Source organism: Macrosteles quadrilineatus, unplaced genomic scaffold (assembly GCF_028750875.1).
Source record: "Macrosteles quadrilineatus isolate MER2022 unplaced genomic scaffold, UCM_ALF_1.0 Scaffold_7__1_contigs__length_78375512, whole genome shotgun sequence".
NCBI classification, from domain to species: Eukaryota; Metazoa; Arthropoda; class Insecta; order Hemiptera; family Cicadellidae; genus Macrosteles; species Macrosteles quadrilineatus.
Genome location: NW_026542600.1, coordinates 23,875,155 through 23,894,756, shown reverse-complemented (window position 1 = coordinate 23,894,756; position 19,602 = coordinate 23,875,155). Strand labels below are relative to the sequence as shown.

At 31.9% G+C, this 19,602-nt stretch overlaps 1 protein-coding gene across 1 annotated transcript in view; it reads right to left on the bottom strand.

Moving 5' to 3' along the window:
• Positions 1-19,602, bottom strand: part of LOC128999153 (acetylcholinesterase-like) — a 43,489-nt gene that overhangs the window by 5,361 nt on the left and 18,526 nt on the right. The window contains exons 2-7 of the mRNA XM_054425525.1: positions 16,999-17,177; positions 15,809-16,002; positions 10,917-11,059; positions 9,959-10,111; positions 1,686-1,849; positions 684-841 (exon numbers count right to left, since the gene is read on the bottom strand). Coding sequence (XP_054281500.1) covers positions 684-841; positions 1,686-1,849; positions 9,959-10,111; positions 10,917-11,059; positions 15,809-16,002; positions 16,999-17,177 — 991 coding nt within the window. The remainder of the gene's footprint in view (positions 1-683; positions 842-1,685; positions 1,850-9,958; positions 10,112-10,916; positions 11,060-15,808; positions 16,003-16,998; positions 17,178-19,602) is intronic.

Sequence of the window (19,602 nt, the reverse complement as noted above, 5' to 3'; positions counted from 1 at the left end):
AAAAGGTTGTGAACTTTTTACGAGATTTACGAGGACTTCAATTTGTGCTAGTAGTATTTAATGTGTTTGGAAAAAGTTAAATTTTTTCATCATCATAAGCACTAACCTAAAATATCCACACCGTTGCCACTTAATGTAAAATTGAGTGCACCCAATTTTTATATATGCACAATAGTCTAAAAACCTTTCTACACTTATCCTTCTTACAAAATCCAGGCTAGGTATACCATTCGGGAAAATGTGTTCATCATTAATAAAGGAAGATATAATAATTACTCATCAATTATCGTTGGCTGTTGGTGGGATAATTTAGTACCATACGAATAACCAGGCCTATATTTGAACGGAATTTAGCAGTAAAAAGTATAATTTTCGTCTGTTTTTTAAGAGGATTGTTAATTTTGTCTGCCTTTTCAGCAAAAAAGCATTATGACATGCGCAGTGATCACTCAACAAGATAAGACTTTGTAGGTCCACTGTGTCCCGCGGGTTAACCACTGTTTCCATAATAAGCTTGTTTGACTTGTCTTAGAGCTAGGGATTCTTCAAACCTCGTGTTTAAATATGTTACTGTCTCACTACCTAAGCTGAAGAGGACCTAAGCCCTAGAACAGTTTCAGGAATCATCAACCACTGAAACGTTACGATCATGGCACGTCTCCATTATATAGGTACCTATTTACCTGACTGTCCTTTGAGCCTGGGAAGAAAATCATTCCAGAAGGCGCAAGCAGTTGCCCTAGGACCCTTGCCTATGCCACTTTTCTCAGCATTGAAGATGTAGTACTGAGGCTGGTCTCTGGAGTATATCGGCCAGTTTATGTCATCTGATACTGGTTTCCTAAAGAGAACGCAGTCACACATAGAATATAAAGTTGGACAAACATCATGGTATCACTATCAATATGTATTGTGAATTTGCATATTCAATCTATATATGACGTAAATGTTGTATGATAGGTTGTAAATCAAGAGTTTTTGACTACAAATATTGATTATATTTTGTCGGAAAAACATGTAAATTACGAAATAATGCTTACAACTAGCAATAAAACCACGTAACATAGACCCAGCCCCTTTAGTAATTAATTTGTATTTGTATAAAGCAATTATAGCTGACTTTAAGAATTATCATCCTAGGATGTTTACATGGTTTATTAACTTACTAGCATGGAGGGTAGTAATATACCAGACGATCTGTCTTACTAAATGTTTTCATGAGTTTTTGTCTTTCCAAACTACAGTTTCAAAATCTGCCTTGTAAGAGATAAAATCGTTTTATCATATGCATGGACACCTTTTATACAGACCCGAATGCAGTCCCGGGGACCTATTAAAGCCCCGTTGCAAATGTGCGTGAAAATACAAAGTAGCTGAGTTTATGAACGATACGATCTTTAAATCTATATTTCATGGTTGATAATATTGATGAAACGTTCAAGGCATTAATAATTATTTTCAGTTGATTTATTTGAATACCTCTATGTTTTTATCGTTCGACATACAGTAGGCCTACCTCGATTTGGCCTATTGGTAGATGGCGGTATTTGGGTCTCCGAGGTGCGGGTTCAAAACCCATCAATCAGCAATGGATTTTATAATGATAATGCCAAGACCCTGTAAGCCTAGCCTGAAGTCCATTAGGGGATAGAGCCTATCGTCCTGCCTACTAAGTGTTTACTTACCCGGTCAGAGCGAACCTAGAGTAGGCTTGCATGATGCGTAGACTGAGATCTCTCTCACGGGCGTTGTATTGCAGAGACATATTGAGAGGATGGCCAAACACGTACTCTATCTCGTCACCGTGCATTACACCCATCCACTCACCCCAAAGGCTGGTACTCGTTCTCTGCAAACCCAAACTTAAATTATGTCTACTTCTTCCTAGCGGAAACTAGGAAGTTTCGGAACTATTTCACGAAGGGACACATAGTAATCCAGTCCCAAAATTTGTATGAGTTATGAAATACAAGAGTTTTTCTTATTGTGATTGTTTTCCTATGAGTACTGTATATAAAAAATGTGATTCAGAAAAAAGGTATACCTTATACCTTTTTCAGAACCATCAATGCTCCTATGACTTGATAAAAGGCTAAGGTTACCCTTATTTCAAGGAAAGTACCATACGCATAATTAAATAAGACACGCAATAATATGTGTATCAAACTCCATAAAACCGGAAAAAGATTATTGATGTTGCTAATTAAAGATATCCACCACTCAATCAATTGATGGTTTTCGTTTGAATTACGAAGTGGAATCAAACAAAAACGGTCGATGTAATAAGTTGGTCACATTATTGTTTTTTGTTTTACTAAAAATCTTATTCCTAACTTGAAGTGTGGCTATTTTTATTTTGGATAGGCCTATCTAATTTCTTTCTGTTTAGCTTTTAATCTATAATTTAAAATAGTTTTTCGATGATATTACGAAATATATTCGACATTTTATTTTAATAAATCATAGCTCGTTATAATTAAAAGAACTTATTTCGGTGGCAATAAGAAAAAACGCCTAACGGAATTTAGATACATCTTAGTAAAAATCTATCATTGATCTAATGCCTCTGGCGCTGTCACTATTAATTCTTCTCAGAGCGTAAAGACGAGCCTGAAGGCGTAATGTGAAATAAATCTTACTAAGGCTCGAATATGGCCCATGTAAGCCGCTCCCTTAGCCTCTCTTAGATGACCATTTTGTCTTTATTTGCCCCTCTTATATTTACGTTAGGACAGCATTCAGCTGAGTGTTCATGGTGCATTCGTCCAACTTGTTTTTTACTAGTCTAGATAAAAAAATTCCGAAAAAAATGTGTATGTCTAAATGTTTGCTTCAAACCTAATTTCATTTGTTAAATAATATTTTAGAGACCGATTAGAAAAATATTGTGGTTTTTATTTTATCATTTACAAACTCCTATATGATACCATAGTAATACTGTTTTTTACTCTAGCATTTTTATAATCGTCCGGTACGGTAACTACTTCAAAGCGTATGTCGGAGTGTTACGTAGCTTTTACATTATAAATATTCATATTTAATAACATGTTTGCACTGTTTAACATTTTACTAATACTTGGTTTGGTATGCAGTTCCGTCGTTATAGGAATGATAATAAATTATGTTGGATTTTAAACAGGTTTATAACAAAAGGAAATGTAGACTTATCACTACACCAAATATGAATATTACTTGTCTAAAGTACTTAGATTCTTCTCTTAGAGAATTACTGTTTACTTTGTAGTAAGAATTACCATACTATCAACAACATTGTAGCAAGCAATATATAGAAAATAATTGTATTATTATGTATAAATAATTATACAGCTAATTAACAGTATTAGGTATTAGGTACTTCACCTGTTTGGAACTTCGAATATCTCAGTAAATAATATAAATTCTAAAGTAATATAATGTACTATATCTTTTATCAATTTAACAAAAATTTCAAATTAACATCAAAAATTTATAAAATAATTAGGCCTACTATATACGCATTTAAATTAAAATTGTATTGTTTTATTTGTCATTTTTATTGTTAATTAGAAAAATAAGGGTGTTAACCTCTAAGATACCAAATACAAAGATACATTTTGGTGGACGACCTTATTCTAATCGGTAGTATGGAAAGTTAATGAGACAACAATACTTCAATACAGAATACTTCTAATAAAGGAAAATCTATTATAAAATTTATGTTATGATATACTGCTTTCAAATAATCTTTTTAGCAAAAAAAAAAGAAAAAGAGTTACAAGAAGGGGCAAATTACAATTTACAATTTGTAGACCACTTTGTATGCATAACAAAAGCAGTAATATAGTAGTTTTATTACAATATACAATATAATAATATAAATCTGGCATACTGTTCAGGATTACAGCCTTAGGCTATCCATTAATTATGAGTCGTGGCACACACCACCGGTATATTTTATTGTTCATCAGAGAATTCAAAAGCAATCCAATTACTTTTCCAAATTAGATATTTTTAAATCACTAATATTTATTTAGAAAGTTTTATTTAGTTACAAGTTTACAATTGTAAACTCTATGAAATATTGCTACTTAACTTGCAGCTATAATTTAGTTTGTATGTGTCTTGGCAAAATATATAATATAGGTACTATATAGAATTACTAGACATTCTTTGCCTAGAATCCTTAGGCAAAGTATGAAATCGAATAATATTAATAGACACTTGCAAACTTTGAATGGTCATTGGGATAATTCTTAAGCAGAATACCCACAATTGTGTCCGGAAACTTATGAAATAAGAGATTTGTTCTCAAAATTTGTTTACTCTACAACATTAAACATTTGGGTACAGTAGGTGTTTGTTACAACAAATTGGTAACATAAATTGTACAATTAAGTTTGGAACTTCTACTTGTCACAGTAGGAAGAGTGCTGTGTGCACTGCGAATCACACTGTCTATTTTATTATTTTTTTACAATAGGTAGTATTTTACTTTGACATTTAATTGATAGGTGATTTTTTTTGCCTAAGCCAGATCCTGAAGGCTGAGCTGTTGCGCCAGTACGAAGTTCGGTTTCTTCTTCAAAAATATGTTTAGTTCCTGTAAGGTTTTCCTTGCATATGGAAAATTATGATCTTTACTGTTTAACTATAACTGTTTAAAGTCTCTTTATTTATTGCCAAGTTTATAAACCCCATTAACTGTGATATCCGTTATAGAAACATATTTCTTAAATTAATCTTTCCCTTATTAACATTCGGCATGGGAACTCAAAAAGTGGCTGCGATAGCAACTATAAAATTACTTTTGGTCAGGGTTAATGTTCATTTTTCTCGGTTGTATTTTTAGATGTTGTTTTTAACTTTTACTCTCATTGTTATATTTTATTTATTCAAATACATAGGGCATAACAGTGTTTTCTACATTTTTACATTGTCAGTATTGTTGAGGGCAACAAAAGTCCCAAGAACAAGTACAGTGGCGTATTTTATACTTTACCTGTAGTTTCTACGTGCATTCTATAGGATTCCCAGTCATTCAATAGAAACCTCAATTAAATGCTTTGCCGGTAACGTATATAACATGAATCATAGATGCAAGTAAGTTCCAAAATTTTAAAATATTTAACTTTTAATACTTAAACTAAATACAATTTCCAACCACCTGAACCAGCGCATGTTAGAGTGACATCGTCATACACTATATCTCAAACTACAGAGAGGTAGGAAACTATAAGACATTTATGATTGTTTGACAATATCAGTAAAATGATCTTTTCATCCATTGTTCACTGTACCTATCTAACGACATGTAATGTATTTTCTCTTTGTACAATTTCAACCGACGAAAATACCTCTTGTTTTATCGACAATTTTGTCACCACTTTACTTGAATAGTTTTAGTGTCCAACACTCATGTTACTCCACGTTTGCTATGTCTTAAGAAAAGGGAACAAATAAACTGTGATCAAGTAAGTAGTAAATAGAGGGGGTTGCAGTTTCCAGTGCTAAGTCAAAGGTGCCATGGGAAGGTAAAGAACGTCATAAATCTCTTCTAAGGTCCCCCTAAGCCCAGCTTCAAGCCCGTTGGTCACACATCTGTCCATATTTGTTCCTTAGTATTATTTTATCAGTGAGATCGATATAAATTCTCTCTGAAAGATCGTAAGTATGGGTTTTCAGTATATATATTTCTACTCACTACAAGTACTACTTCCTGTGAATATAGGTCCTTAATTTTGTAATATGACACACATAGTTACATAATATTTTTGGATTGCATGAAAATAGATTTGTAATAAATAGATTTGTATTAAACGTCGATTTTAGTTGAAAATATAATACCTACTAATAGCCTATAATTTGTAAGTAAATTTTAGGTTGGTAATGGAATCTTTTTTAAATGTAGTACGAATAAAATACTTGTTTACATATCCTAACGTTTATATGTAAATATCATTGTGCATATATAAAAACTACAAATATTTGTCTAATATTCTTTGTAATTGTACCAAACACACAGTTACTACACTGTGTATAAACTGGATATTTTAAAATGGCTCTACGTGTAGAGTTTGTTAGTTTGGTTTTAAAATATTAGTAAATACTGTTAGTTGATAAAGCTCTATCCTGCATTATGGAAACACAAAATTTCAACACACATAATATACTATGATTATGTAGTTATGTGCCAAAGGCTGTGTTTAAAAGTACGCATATTAGGTCATGTTTTAACATTTAGATAATAAAAGGGGTTGAGTTAAAATTTGAACGATTACATGATCATGCGTTTTTAATTGATTCATAAAGTTATAAAATGCACATTTAAGTACGCCAAGGTCTCCAATTTTGGTTAAAATAACACTACAGTTTGTAATACCAATACCAAGAGATAAATTATACTACAGACACAGACATCCGTAGGCTAAAGCCGATTTTAACTCACGGTGCAGTGGTCGGGCGTTTCAAGTTTTATTGACTTAAATGAGGGTTTTTATGCACGGCGGCAGTAGGACTAATAGGAAACGCCACTGTAAAAATTGTCACTCAACCTTCTAAATACGTTGAATCAAATGGGTACGTTAATGCACAACAACAGTAATATAAATTATAAAGCTTTAAATTGCTGCGATATTAAAATATTGAATTATTCACATGAAAGGCGTAATGAAGAACTTTAAATGTTGACACCTTTAGACTACCGAAAAAAGTAAATTACACTAAATATTTATTTCGACCCATATTTACATTTCCTGGAGTTTGGCTCTTTACTTGCCGGAAAACCTGTATATTATATACGGGGTGTTTCAAAAAACTGTTTACCGATTAAGTGTATTTGTTTGAAGCAAATAATAAATCAATTTTATTTATATTATAATTTTATTGAAACTGAATTTACACTACATATAGGTTGTAAACTTAAAAGAATAGCTTAAAATGCTTTCCACTAACTTTAATACATTTTTCACGGTGTTTTTACACTTGATTATTTAAGAAGATACGCTTCAAATTTTCTTGCTATGGCTGCTCTAAACTGCAGAACATCTTTGCCGTTCGGCAAAAACTTTATTTTAAATGATCCCTCAAAACAGAAAGGTTTAACGGTGTAAGATCACAGGACCTTGGAGGCCGATCAATTCACAAGAGAATTTGAAACCTTAAACGACAATAAAAATCCACGAGAATAGATTTTTGTAAGTGTAAAAAAACACTGTGAAAAATGCATTGAAGTTAGTGGTAAGCATTTTGAACAATTCTTTTAAGTTTACAACCTATGTGTAGTGTAAATTCAGTTTCAATAAAATTATAATATACATAAATTTGATTTATCATCTGCTTCAAACGAATACACTTACTCATTAAACTGATTTTTGAAGCACCCGGTATATTAATATATGTATATTTATTTTGAACTAAATGTGTTTTTGGGGACATCATAATGGACAAGTAAATCGGCCCTAGGTGTAGAGCTTTCCGTGCCACCTACGGTAGAGCTTCTTCCCAATAGGAAAATGCTCTAATACCGTGGAAGGTTAATGTAAAGAAATTATTAAAATTAATATGAAAATGTGTGAATCACAAAGGTTTCCAGTGTAACTTACCCGATTTAGCAAAAACTAAAAACACACATTTATTTTGAGGATGCCCGTTGAGGGTGGGTTTTAATTTTTTTAACAAGGTTATCTGAGCTAACTTTAAATTTTCTTTTTTCATTCCTATGGTTTTCCAACAAAATCATATATGTTTAAACTATACGAAAAGGATTAGAAACAATACGACACAAATTTTGAACAGTATGCGTATCTCATTATAAAAAAAAAACATTATGTGGGTCACTAATACTTTTACATAGAGTACAGTGCCGTCACAAACTTAAGCCTCATATCAAGGCTTCCATTACTGATAAAAATAAGCTGTGTAACTCTTATTTTATCACAAGAGAAAAAAATAGCAAATAAGTGACTTATCATGAATTCGTCTTACCGCCTTGAACTATACGATATTTTAAAATCATCATGGATTTCGTCAAAGGTGTGCGCGAAAATATCCAAACAAATAACAGACTAAATATAATGGCTTCGATCTAAAAGTGCTAACTCGCTGATAGGAACCTTTTGTGATATACTTGTCATTTACTTATGTGCCATTCTTTCAATCACTGTATAGTTTTTATTCTTTGCAAGTTTTAATTAATAAAAAATTATAAATAATTAATTATCTAAAATTAAAATTATTAATAAATGCCATCAAATAAACTAACCTTAAAAAATTATGGAATATAATACGTGTTCTTTATACCATATTGTACTCTTTATTAAGAAATTACCATTTCACGTAGGTTTAAATCACATATTTCCAGTGAAGTACATCATGGTTTCATTCATACTTGGCTAATACAAAAATATTAATAAAATTGAACTTAATCATTTCAGTAACATGTGAGTCTAAGTGTACTATACAGTAAACCTACATTACACGCATTTATAGAACTGCAGTATTTGTTGTATCTGGTATTATCTACAAGTATTACATGTTTAAGGGGTTTGTAACAGTTTTATAGAGTAAAATGTTCGTCAATAGAAATATTTTTTGCGTGGACATAATCTTTTATTAATATTACTATTTATAAAAATAGAAATGTTTTTGATATATGAAAATAATTATTGTTGATCCTGTTTAATTTTCCATTCCATCCAAGATAAAGCAACCTAAAAATTAAGTGAAATTTTACCAACAATTTTGCTCAGATTTATCGTATAGATTTGTATACAAATACGATCTTGAAGAAAAAAAATAACGTTCAAGCCTTATTTTATATTGAGGACAAAATTGAAATACACGAGGGATCAAAACACCTCTTACGAATTACGAGATGAAACTCGAGATGGATAATTATATCACTGAAAGAAAAGAGGGCACACATATTGCAAACATACTTCCTCCAAATCCGAGTTGACATATATCTAAGAATAAATCCCGCATCATAAGCCTCCTGAAGATGTTTCTTCCTTTGTCGACCCAAACTTTTCATATTGTCAAATTCGTTGTAACTATATCATAAGATATTTCATATAAACATTAAAAAATGTGAAAAATTAGTTATGGTATTTGCTGTATTACGTATTATGTACTTTCTAAAAAATAAAAAAAATAATGATAAAAAATCCATGATCAAGCATTATTTTGGTTTATAGCTTTATGAAAAATAAATTTATAGACGTTAGATGTTTTTACTGAATATTGTAGCGATTTGTATTAATGAACATGTTTGTAGCACAACTATGTACTATGTCTATGAACACGAACACGAGCGTAATTTTGTTCCAATTTTGATGACATTTTTCATATAAGTGTAGGCTGAATAAACTTAGCTCGCGAACCAGCAAGATCGGATAATGGGAATGGAGTGTTATGGGGTTTTGAAGTTTTCTTTCGAAAATTGGGGCTTTCAAATCTTTAACCTTGAAACATGGAAATGCCCAAACTTCATTAAAACCATCGTGAAGAGCTTAAAACAAACAAAATTTTAGTATATTGAAGCATGTTTGCGGAACTAAAGATTACAGAGATAATTCAGATGAAACTGTACATTAAAAATTCCCTTTAAAAATCCCCATTTTATTCTTATGGAGAAAAAGAAAACTGTAGTAGTTGGCTTGTCTATGTATATATTTTGATCAAATTTGGCAAATTGATTTATTTCATCCTACACTATTAATGTATATAAAACATTATTTTTCCTTCTCCCTTTCCTATTGAAGCAAACCTAAGGACTAGTTAAAACTAATGTTTTTAAACAGGCATTAAATATTACTTGTTAATGAAAATATTTAAGTTGAAATTAGACAATCTGAGATATGTCTAAAAATATTCAAAAAAATATATTAATTGAGATTTACCATTCATAAATTTAGCTTAAACAATCCCTTAATTAATTGCATATACATATGCTTCGAATGGGCAAATAGTTTATAAATACCTGAGTAAAAAAGTAGTAGTACACTTTGAGCCCATGATCTGCGAAAGCCTGGGCGAACAAGTTAGTCGGACAAATGAAGAAGTAGTCCCCAACAACATCGCCAATCATCTTCTGGTTGAGGTAACCATCGTTGGCGTGCTCCCAGTCTGTGTACTGCAAGGAGGTGACATAGGTTACGTACAGAGTACACTGCCCTACCTTTACACTAACTGAGCGATTAGTGTTCCATTGTGTGAGCTATTTACACTACATCTTATATAGACTATAGTGTTTTAGTGTTTTTTATAGTGTTTAGTGATTGGTTGTATTTTGCATGTTGTATCATGAATTGACTGCTATACAGTGCATATATAACTTAGGTGGGCTTTTGTGTATTGTTAGTTGTAATGTGTTGGATATGATTTTTCGCCTGAGGACAGGATAAAATTCCAGGTCCTGAAACCTTGTGTATTGTTTTTTTTTACCATTGTGATGGAAAATGTCCGTAATAAACCTTTAAACTGTCATCCAATAAATTGTAAAAAAAATACTGGTATAGTGTAACAGGCTCTGGTGTTCCAGCTTTTCGAAAAGCTAATAACATATGATATTTTAGCAGTCTTGGGAACTACTAATTATTGGTTATGATTCATATTTAGTTATGAAAACATTTCATTAGTATATTGTGATGAGGTCTTAAAAACGTTTTATAAATACAAAAATACAGCGCACCCGAGTAAAAATGAGTACCTAAAAAGTTGGGCATACAATATATTTCTTCCGTACTGTTTTAGTTATAGTATACTATGTTATAGTTATTCACATACACGTACATTCACAACGTACACATTCAACGTACATTTGTATACGTTCATTGTATATGTGTTATGCATTCATATAAATTTCTTATTTGAGTAAAATTACATTTATTGCTTAGTAAATGTGGACATTTTTTTCAGAATGAAATTTTTTTACCAACCTGGAATATAATAGCGTCCCGCTCGAGCCTGGAGAAGTTCTTGAATATCGTGTTGATTATGTCAAGAAACTTGTCTCTTTGTAGGAAACTTGGCCCATCCTTCTCAAAATAGTCAATAAAGTCGTACAAAATGAAGTATGTACCTGTAAAAGAAAGAATCGTTGACTTACCCTATTTTTATGAGGATTATATTTGTATATTCATTCTCATTAGATTCCTGTTTGTAATCATATGATAAAGTCCACTAATATGTGATTTTATAAGGATTTATAAGATAAATAAATATAGCATAATATTGTGATATAATAAGTCAATATATGGTTACATTACTTGAAAAAAAAAACTCATTTACTGATTTAGAACCAAATCTACTACTACAAATGGTTTAAGATAAAGCCAGAAAATCAGTAGATAATTGTAACATATTCTTACGCTGTACTATAAACTACTTTAAAGGTATTTACCATGATTACAAATTATAATTAATAAAGGGTACCGGGTTATGCTAATTTTTGTTCTCATTAGTCCAAGACAATATTAGTTCAATCACAATATGAGCTATTCTTACTGAAATAGTTCTCAAACGCTGAGAAAATCATAGTTAAAACCTTACCCAGCCAAGAACCATACATATATTCCTCAACACCATTAAGGGGTTCTAGTGTTACAAGTAAAGTAAATTATACATTTTAAAAGGGATTCCATAAATTGTCTACATAACAAAGTGGTTATTAGAATAATTAAGAGATCAATGTCCAGGCTAAAAGCTATATCAATTTTTTTTATCTAAAATTTAAAGAGAGAATTTAAACCTGGTTTGAAGCAAGCTCACCATCGTTGGAGCCTTTGATGTGCACGTTTTGGCGGCGATGGAAGGGGAGGAGGACAAACGTGCAATCCATTTTTATCATTACAACCTGTGAACTAATATTCCAACCAGGTAGACCTTTTATTATGAGTTTCATTACCAAAATGAAACTCGGAAAATTACAAAAATGTGTTTTTACGATATTTACAGTTAAGGATATTAGTTAATTTAATCTAAATTTACAACTATATAGATTCGTTATACATTCGGTCATTTGGTTTCTAAATAATTAATAATTCTGTATATGATTAATTAACGTGCCCATCAATTATTACATGTTAAATTTTTTTTTTGCGTTTGGCTTGTAAAATAATCGAAAACAAATGAAGGTGAGTATGTTCATTAGTATATTAATTATATGCTGTAAATTTATATTGCAGTAATTACATGTAAGTCGTTCAATAATGCATAATTATATAAAATTACCCATACCTGTAAGTAGGGGTTTTAAAGTACCTAATAAATAAATAAAATAATCTAAAACTTGATATGCTACGAAGTTATCAAGTATACAGACAGTACAACGTCAATAATACAGTACGTAATACAGTACGTGATATACAGGGTGACAAAAAAGTCCTGAAACGGATTGGTATCTTTTAAACTACATCGGTTAGAAGATTCAAACCTTTCACATCAACTTATATGTATAAAAACTACATTTTGCAAGCATTACCATTTTTTGACCTCCACGAGGGAAACTGAACTCTTCAACTGTTAACTGAAATTGACTCTTCCTGGGCCCCCAATCGCAGACTGAAATTCAACCAGCTCATAGACTAATATTATTCAATATTCAAAACAAATTAACCGGATTTCAGCTCTCTAGCAAATGTTGACTACGAGTATAAGGCGTGTGCAGGTATTTTCTGCAAGAAATTTGGACAGCTGCCATTTTGTAACGGATGAAAATTTTTGAGACACGGTTTCCGGCAATGAACTCCACTTGACACGCCCTTTAAAATGATGTGCATATCAACCTATGCTTACATTAAAGATTATGTACTTACTCCTCATGGGTCGTCCCCTCGTAGAGGTCAAAAATGGTAATGCTTACAAATAGTAGTTTTCATACATTGATTGAAAGGTTGATTTGAAAGGTTTTAATTTTCTAACGGATTTAGTTAAAAAGAAATTAAACAGTTTCCAGACTTTTTTGTCATCCTGTATAAAACGAGATGATGTTAAAATCTTTCTAGTATTCACACTTACGGTTTAAATAACATTTCAGACTCTTTATCAAGTTCTTGGAATATAAACAAATTATTGGTGATAAATCCAAATAAATCTGTCATCTCTTCACGGACAGTGACAAGCAATAAAAACTGTATCAAATATTTCACTCTATCATACGTTGAGCTTCTCTTAGAAATACCAGATAGTAGTTTTTGTAAGGAAACAATATTTGTTTTGGAAATGGCATCAGTGTAACGGACATTTTTATTAACCCCTTCACATCAACCCCCTATGGTTATAAATTGTGGTAAACTGCATTTCCTGTGTTGTGTTGTGTTCAGACTAGGATATGTGACAGCTAAAGTCTACGTCAAGCAACCCATCAAGCCAAGCTTAAATTGCTCTGTCTATTTTCAATTTTAAAATATATTATGTTCCATACATTGTCTGTTTAGTCTTTTTCTTAAATTTGTTACCATTATAAATAATTATTATATTATGGTTTGTAACGATTTTCCTACAAAACAAACGTTTTCCACATGGGTTCTAGCGTTGATGAAAAATGTGATTTATACACAGATACAAGAAAATTATTCTCAGTAGTAATTATATTGGTATATTAGGCTGTCATTAAATAGTTTTACAGAACATGTAATGGTTAACATGGAAAGGTGGTAGTTGATATTATATTATTATTTCCTTGATTTCAGTAGTGTATGGATTCCAGTTGTCAAGACTTATTAAAAACATTTATATATTTTTTTATATAATGCCTTTAATCACAAATAATTTTTAATTCGCTGTTAGTTTTGTAAATACAATACTGGAAATCAATAGTTGACTGTTTAATGGTTTGCCAATCATGAAACTGAAGTGAACTGATTGAATATGGACGAAGAGAAATTATATTTCTATCATTTAGTATAAAAATTAAATTACAATTCACTAGTGACATTTCACTGTAAAACAATGTACTTTTTAGAGCAAAGCATACATTATATCACTGATATTATATAGGAATGAAACCTCACAACGTGTCAATATACCCATAAACATCCGTGCTGCATGTATACTGTAGCTTTGAAGTCTTACAAGTCAACAAATATTCAATGAATCGTTGTGAATGACGTTTTATTTTTACAAGGGAATGTTAACCATCCCAAACCTAGCTATACATCATATAATAGTACATAACTAATTCAACTCATCCACATTTTATAAAACATCTTATCTCAATATTACAGTACACTCTTTAGCGAATCTCTTTTATTTATTTTAGAGCTTTATTTGAGCGTAATTGATCGTTTTGAAATTAAATGTTAACAGTCAATTAGACATAAACATAGATTCTAAAAGTTAAAATAATCAAATATTTAACTTAAATATGACACTTAACTTAACACTAGCTATGTACAGTAAACATTTATCAAACTTAAATCAATTCCATCACAGCTAGTAATTTAGGCAAAATTTCCAAATTTACATTGCTCATCAATGTGGAGCCAAATGAAGTAAAATGATGGAACTAAATGAAGTGGAAAATGGAGACAGGGAAAGAATTTGTTGCTAACGTAAGTGAGACAGTTTGGAAGAGCTATAAATCTTTCATAAAGTTTTTAACAAGGGATAAATGAGACGCAGACAACGTGGGGCTGTTACAGCGATTAGGATATTGAATAACTTTCGTAATTTCTTACTTCTTCTGTACCAAATTTTGATCGCAGTCTTTTCCCTTTTTTACGAATATTTTCTTAACTGTCTTTGGACGTTAGCCGTAGTTCATTTATATTAAAATATAAACCTCTACTAGGTAGATAAAATGATTTCGATGTTTATACCAACTTAACCTAACATTTAAGTTGGGACAGATTAGGTTAACGGAAGAATCTCAAATCACCTTAGGCACCTAAGTGAGCATTCAAAATCTCACATTTTTAAACTGGCCATAGCATCCAATAACAACATAATAATGTTGCGTTCTTAGGTTATATTATATTAAATATTATAAATATTATATTTATATTAAAATATAATATTTATTTTATTAATTAAATATTATATTATATTTATATTAAAAATGCATGTTAATTGAGGGACATTCAATGGTCCCCGATCTCTAATCACACAAAATAAAATGAGCTACATAAAAATTAACTGAAACAGCTGTACACAAACAAATTTCTATTATATATGATTATGCTTCATCAGTTGATAAAAATAACATCATACTGTCCATATTGAAAACTATTCTCTTTTTAAATCTCCTCACATTATCCTAATAAAGATCCTTATACCTAATATTATTCATATAAATTCTCATAAATATCCGTATGAAATTCTTTCTTTTAAATGTCACAACAAACAAATCGGTTGAAAAGCCGTATTTAGGAAACACGCATATTTCATTGGTCCAAGTGGTAAATTCTAAAATACAAAGTATCAGCAAATAGTTTTTGAACTTAGATGTGTATATGAAACAATGTTAAACATTTTCATAGCTCAGGTAGAACTAAATTACAAGAAAGGTGGTATTAATTGAAGGAATATAACAACTGTACCTCCCCAAGACAAGCCTATTGCTGACATGGGCTGATAATAAACTCATTTTCATTGTACAGTAAGATCTTAAAAGCAACTTAAATTATTGGAGGATGTTGGATGGGTTAGAGAGTTGGACAAAACGCTAACAGCGATGAATATTTTAACCTTTTATATTACTTATAAAATATCAATTTGCCATAAATTTATTACTCATCATTTACGTATCTAATTTTCAAACAAGAGTATTTGTATAATTAAATACACTATAATATTAAAAAATTACGAAGTGATCGTAAAGGTCGCTTACCCTCGTCCTGGTTGCTGCCGATGAGGATTTCTGTGTCCTGGAAATCGCCCTCCTTCAGAAGATCGAGTGGATGTTTTGGAAGGAACACGCCGTCGATGGTAGGGGCTGAGGGGAACCCTAGGATGCCGAAGTATGAGTTCCATTGTTGGACTGATATGGTCTTGGCGTCCACAGCTCTCATACAAGACATTACCCTGAACATAACAAGTGATAGTATACAAATGGTGCAATATTTGCGGATTGGCATTTTAATTAACAATATACAAAACATAAACGGTTGGCTACGAAATTGTTAGTGGTGACTAACCGAATCAGGTTACCGGCAAAAATCCAGGCGTTCTGTCCACTCCATAAAGCGTTTTGGCAATGCATGAAAGCGAGTAATAGTATTAAAAACTTATTTACTGACATTTTTTTTATTTCCTGGTTAACAGAATGCCCACAGTTGCACTAAATTAATATAAAACTAAAGTTAGCACTAAAGTAATATAAATATTTGCTCACAAACATTTTTACTTTTCAATATAACATATCCTGTGTATGGTTAGGTTAATCAGTTTGGATTTAAAATACGCTGCAAAGATTAAAGTGTTAAGGTTTTCACTAAGACCTTACAAAACACATTTTAAACAGGTTTATCATTAAATTAGCCTATTACTTAAACACGGATTGAAACAAGCTGTGTATTTATATTGGATAGGTATTATTCTGGTCTTTGAAGAATTGCCAAAATCTCCCGTGAACTTAATTTTCCAAACAATACTAAAGCTTTATACAGGATCGACCTATTTTTACTCACTTTTAAATTTAAACTTCCCATTAGTTGGAGTAATCAGTACAATCTATCACTGTTTGTAGATATAAAACCCTAGCCATATACAGCCTCTCGTTGTCAATAAATAGCGTCCCGGTTGATAAACGTAAACAATCGGGTATAATATAAAACATTCGTACAATGAACGTAGAACTCTAGCGTGAGGCGAGTACTCACAAAAAAGCCAAAACTAAGATATTGAACTTGTACGAACAAAACAAGGTCTAACAAACTTTTTCTCAGGCTGGAAATTTCTAACCCGTCATACTTGGCTGAGCATGTTTCTCGTCCTTCGCCATGTTTGACCAACATCTGACGGATGAAGGGTTTACAACACCTACTCTAGGTTCTTTACTTGATTGTGTACTAAACTCACCTGGAAGGACTTTCGACCAGCATGGACGCATTGCAACCGCAGTCATCGATGAGTGTCTTGGCTATCTCGACTGCCCTCTCTCCCGTCATGAAGCTCCAAGGGGCGTTCAGTGTCCCTGACTGCATGATCCCTCGTCTGACCAACCCTCGGGTGACTGGGGATACGAGATGTAAGCTCACCTGCAACAGGTCATGGAAGAATCAACTTGCTGGACAAGCTAAAATAACCACAAACACGAAATCCTGGATTTATATACATGTTATCATATGTATATGTTGTAGTGAGTCGGTGGCTCAGTCGGTAGCGTCGCGGACTTCGGGCCCAAGGCAGCGATGTCGTGGGTTCGGATCCTGGTCACTGCCGATAACATTTTATCAGTACAGTTCACCTTTGTACTGTACCGGCTCACTCCTTGCTTTGCTGTAAACGATCCACGCACGGGCGCTTAGTCTATGGGCAAATGCAAGGTTAAAAGAGGCCGCCAACCTCTTTAAAAAAAAAAAAAAAAGTTTAAAATGCCTGGTTTTAAACCCACTTGAAACCATCGTTTATTTGCTAGTCAAAATTGCAATGCATTCTTAAGAGGCTAGCTGGTTACATAATCACGTGTTTTGTTGTATTGCAGCATAAACACCAACTATTTTAATCAAAGTATTGTGGGGAATTTCCTTTTCTTTTACTTCCTAGGACAAAATTAAGTTGAAGTTGAAATATATACCTATTTCATCCGTCGATTTTGACGAATAAAATGGTCCCTATAAATATACAGGGCGAGGCAATGAAATCGCCCCAATTTATAAATAGTACAAACTCATTAATGTTCACCCTATAGATATAAATAGCACATCAAAATACAGCTTATCTTTTGCCATTTCAGTCTAACAAAGTCATATTTTCCATTTCTTGAAAACAAAATCCTGCAAGTGACGTCCTTGTCCTACTTGACGTTCCTTTTTATTCACTTGAAAACTCCATCAAATACTCCTCCAGCATTTCTTCAGGAATCACTTAAGTTTTTGGGCAATTCTTAGCTTTGGTTCAAGCAAATCTGTGGGGCGACTTTGAAAACCCTCTAACTTATAGTAACTTATCAGAATACTCCCCTCCAAAAAAAGAGCCCACGTAAAGCTTTCAACAACAAACGCTTCCTGGCAAATCTCTTTGGACTTTCAAGTTACTGCGACTCCCACTTTTTTAACATTTGCTGGCGTACAAAAGGTTTTGCGGCACCCACCGATTATTTTTTAGGTTTAAGCTGTATTCCTAAATAATTTTACCCAGTTAACCATTGTCTTAATCGTGAACAGCGCCATGTTGACCAAGGATGGAATTTGTTCCAAACAATTTCTGGGGTTTTGCACAAGAATCACTATTTTCAAAATAGGTTACCACAACAAAATCTCAGTGTTAATAGCCTCAAGCATAATGTTAACTAAAATGTCATAGTTTAATTGATGTTATAAGCACATTCTCTGTTCATTGATTGTTGCTTTACTTATAGTGTGACAACTAAAGAAAATTAGGGTGCTCTCCACTGCCTCACCCTGTATTATTACAAAAGTTAAAATAATTAAACACAACTTAAAATTAAAATTGTATTGTATTTACCATCGTGTTTCATCGTATTTTTTTTCAAAATCATATCGGAAGTCAACTTAATTAACATAGACGAGTTTAATTTTGTTATTGTGTTGGCGTAGAGCGATGTTGTTTTGCTTCTAAATAACAATACATTTCGTGTACAGAAGCAAAACAAGACAGAAATATTTTTTGGAGTTTAACAATATACAGCATTGTCGTTTCATGATTTTGTCACCTAAATAATAATAATAATAATAATAATAATAATGGCGCAGTATAACAAAATATACTGTCTATCAGACGAGTAAAAAGTTTCTTTTCGACTCTTGCCAATTTTCTTTAAACATTAGATCGAGTCAAAAATTCACTCCAGACTGAAAATGTGATGACATATTGCCAGTTTGAAATACAGTAATGTGAAGTTCAACATTACTGGACTCATTGAAGCTTAGTTCCCACGTGTATGTTGTTCTTGATAGTAGTTGGAATTTTACGATGTGTTAGAACTTCCAAGGAATTTTCTAATGAGAGACACGCGCTACAATTTATTCCATAAGTAAATTTTATATTCGTGAAGTCTTTAGTTACAACAAATAAATTTATGATAAGAAAAACAAGTAAGCAAGGCAACAAAACTAAGAGCTTATAATTAATTACACAGGTTTTGATTATTATCACATAACTTATCTTGAGTATTTAAAGTACACTATTGCTGACAATGTATTTTCTTTCGTCTAAAATTTTGGCATTAATAGAATAACACAACAGAGGATTTTTTTATTTAATAAATAAATCACTGCGGTAAAAAACTGAATTTAAGACAATATTTCGATCAACAAGTACAGGGTACATTTATATTGTTAGTGTCCTTTACATGTTAAACATACAGGTACATGTTTTTTGCAAGGTGTCAAATTTTGTAAGCATACGTTTTACTTTAACTGAATGTAGACGATAAAATGGAGCAATGTATTGAACAAGCTTGGTATGTTTGTAGGTGATAAGACTATAAAATTTCCCGTT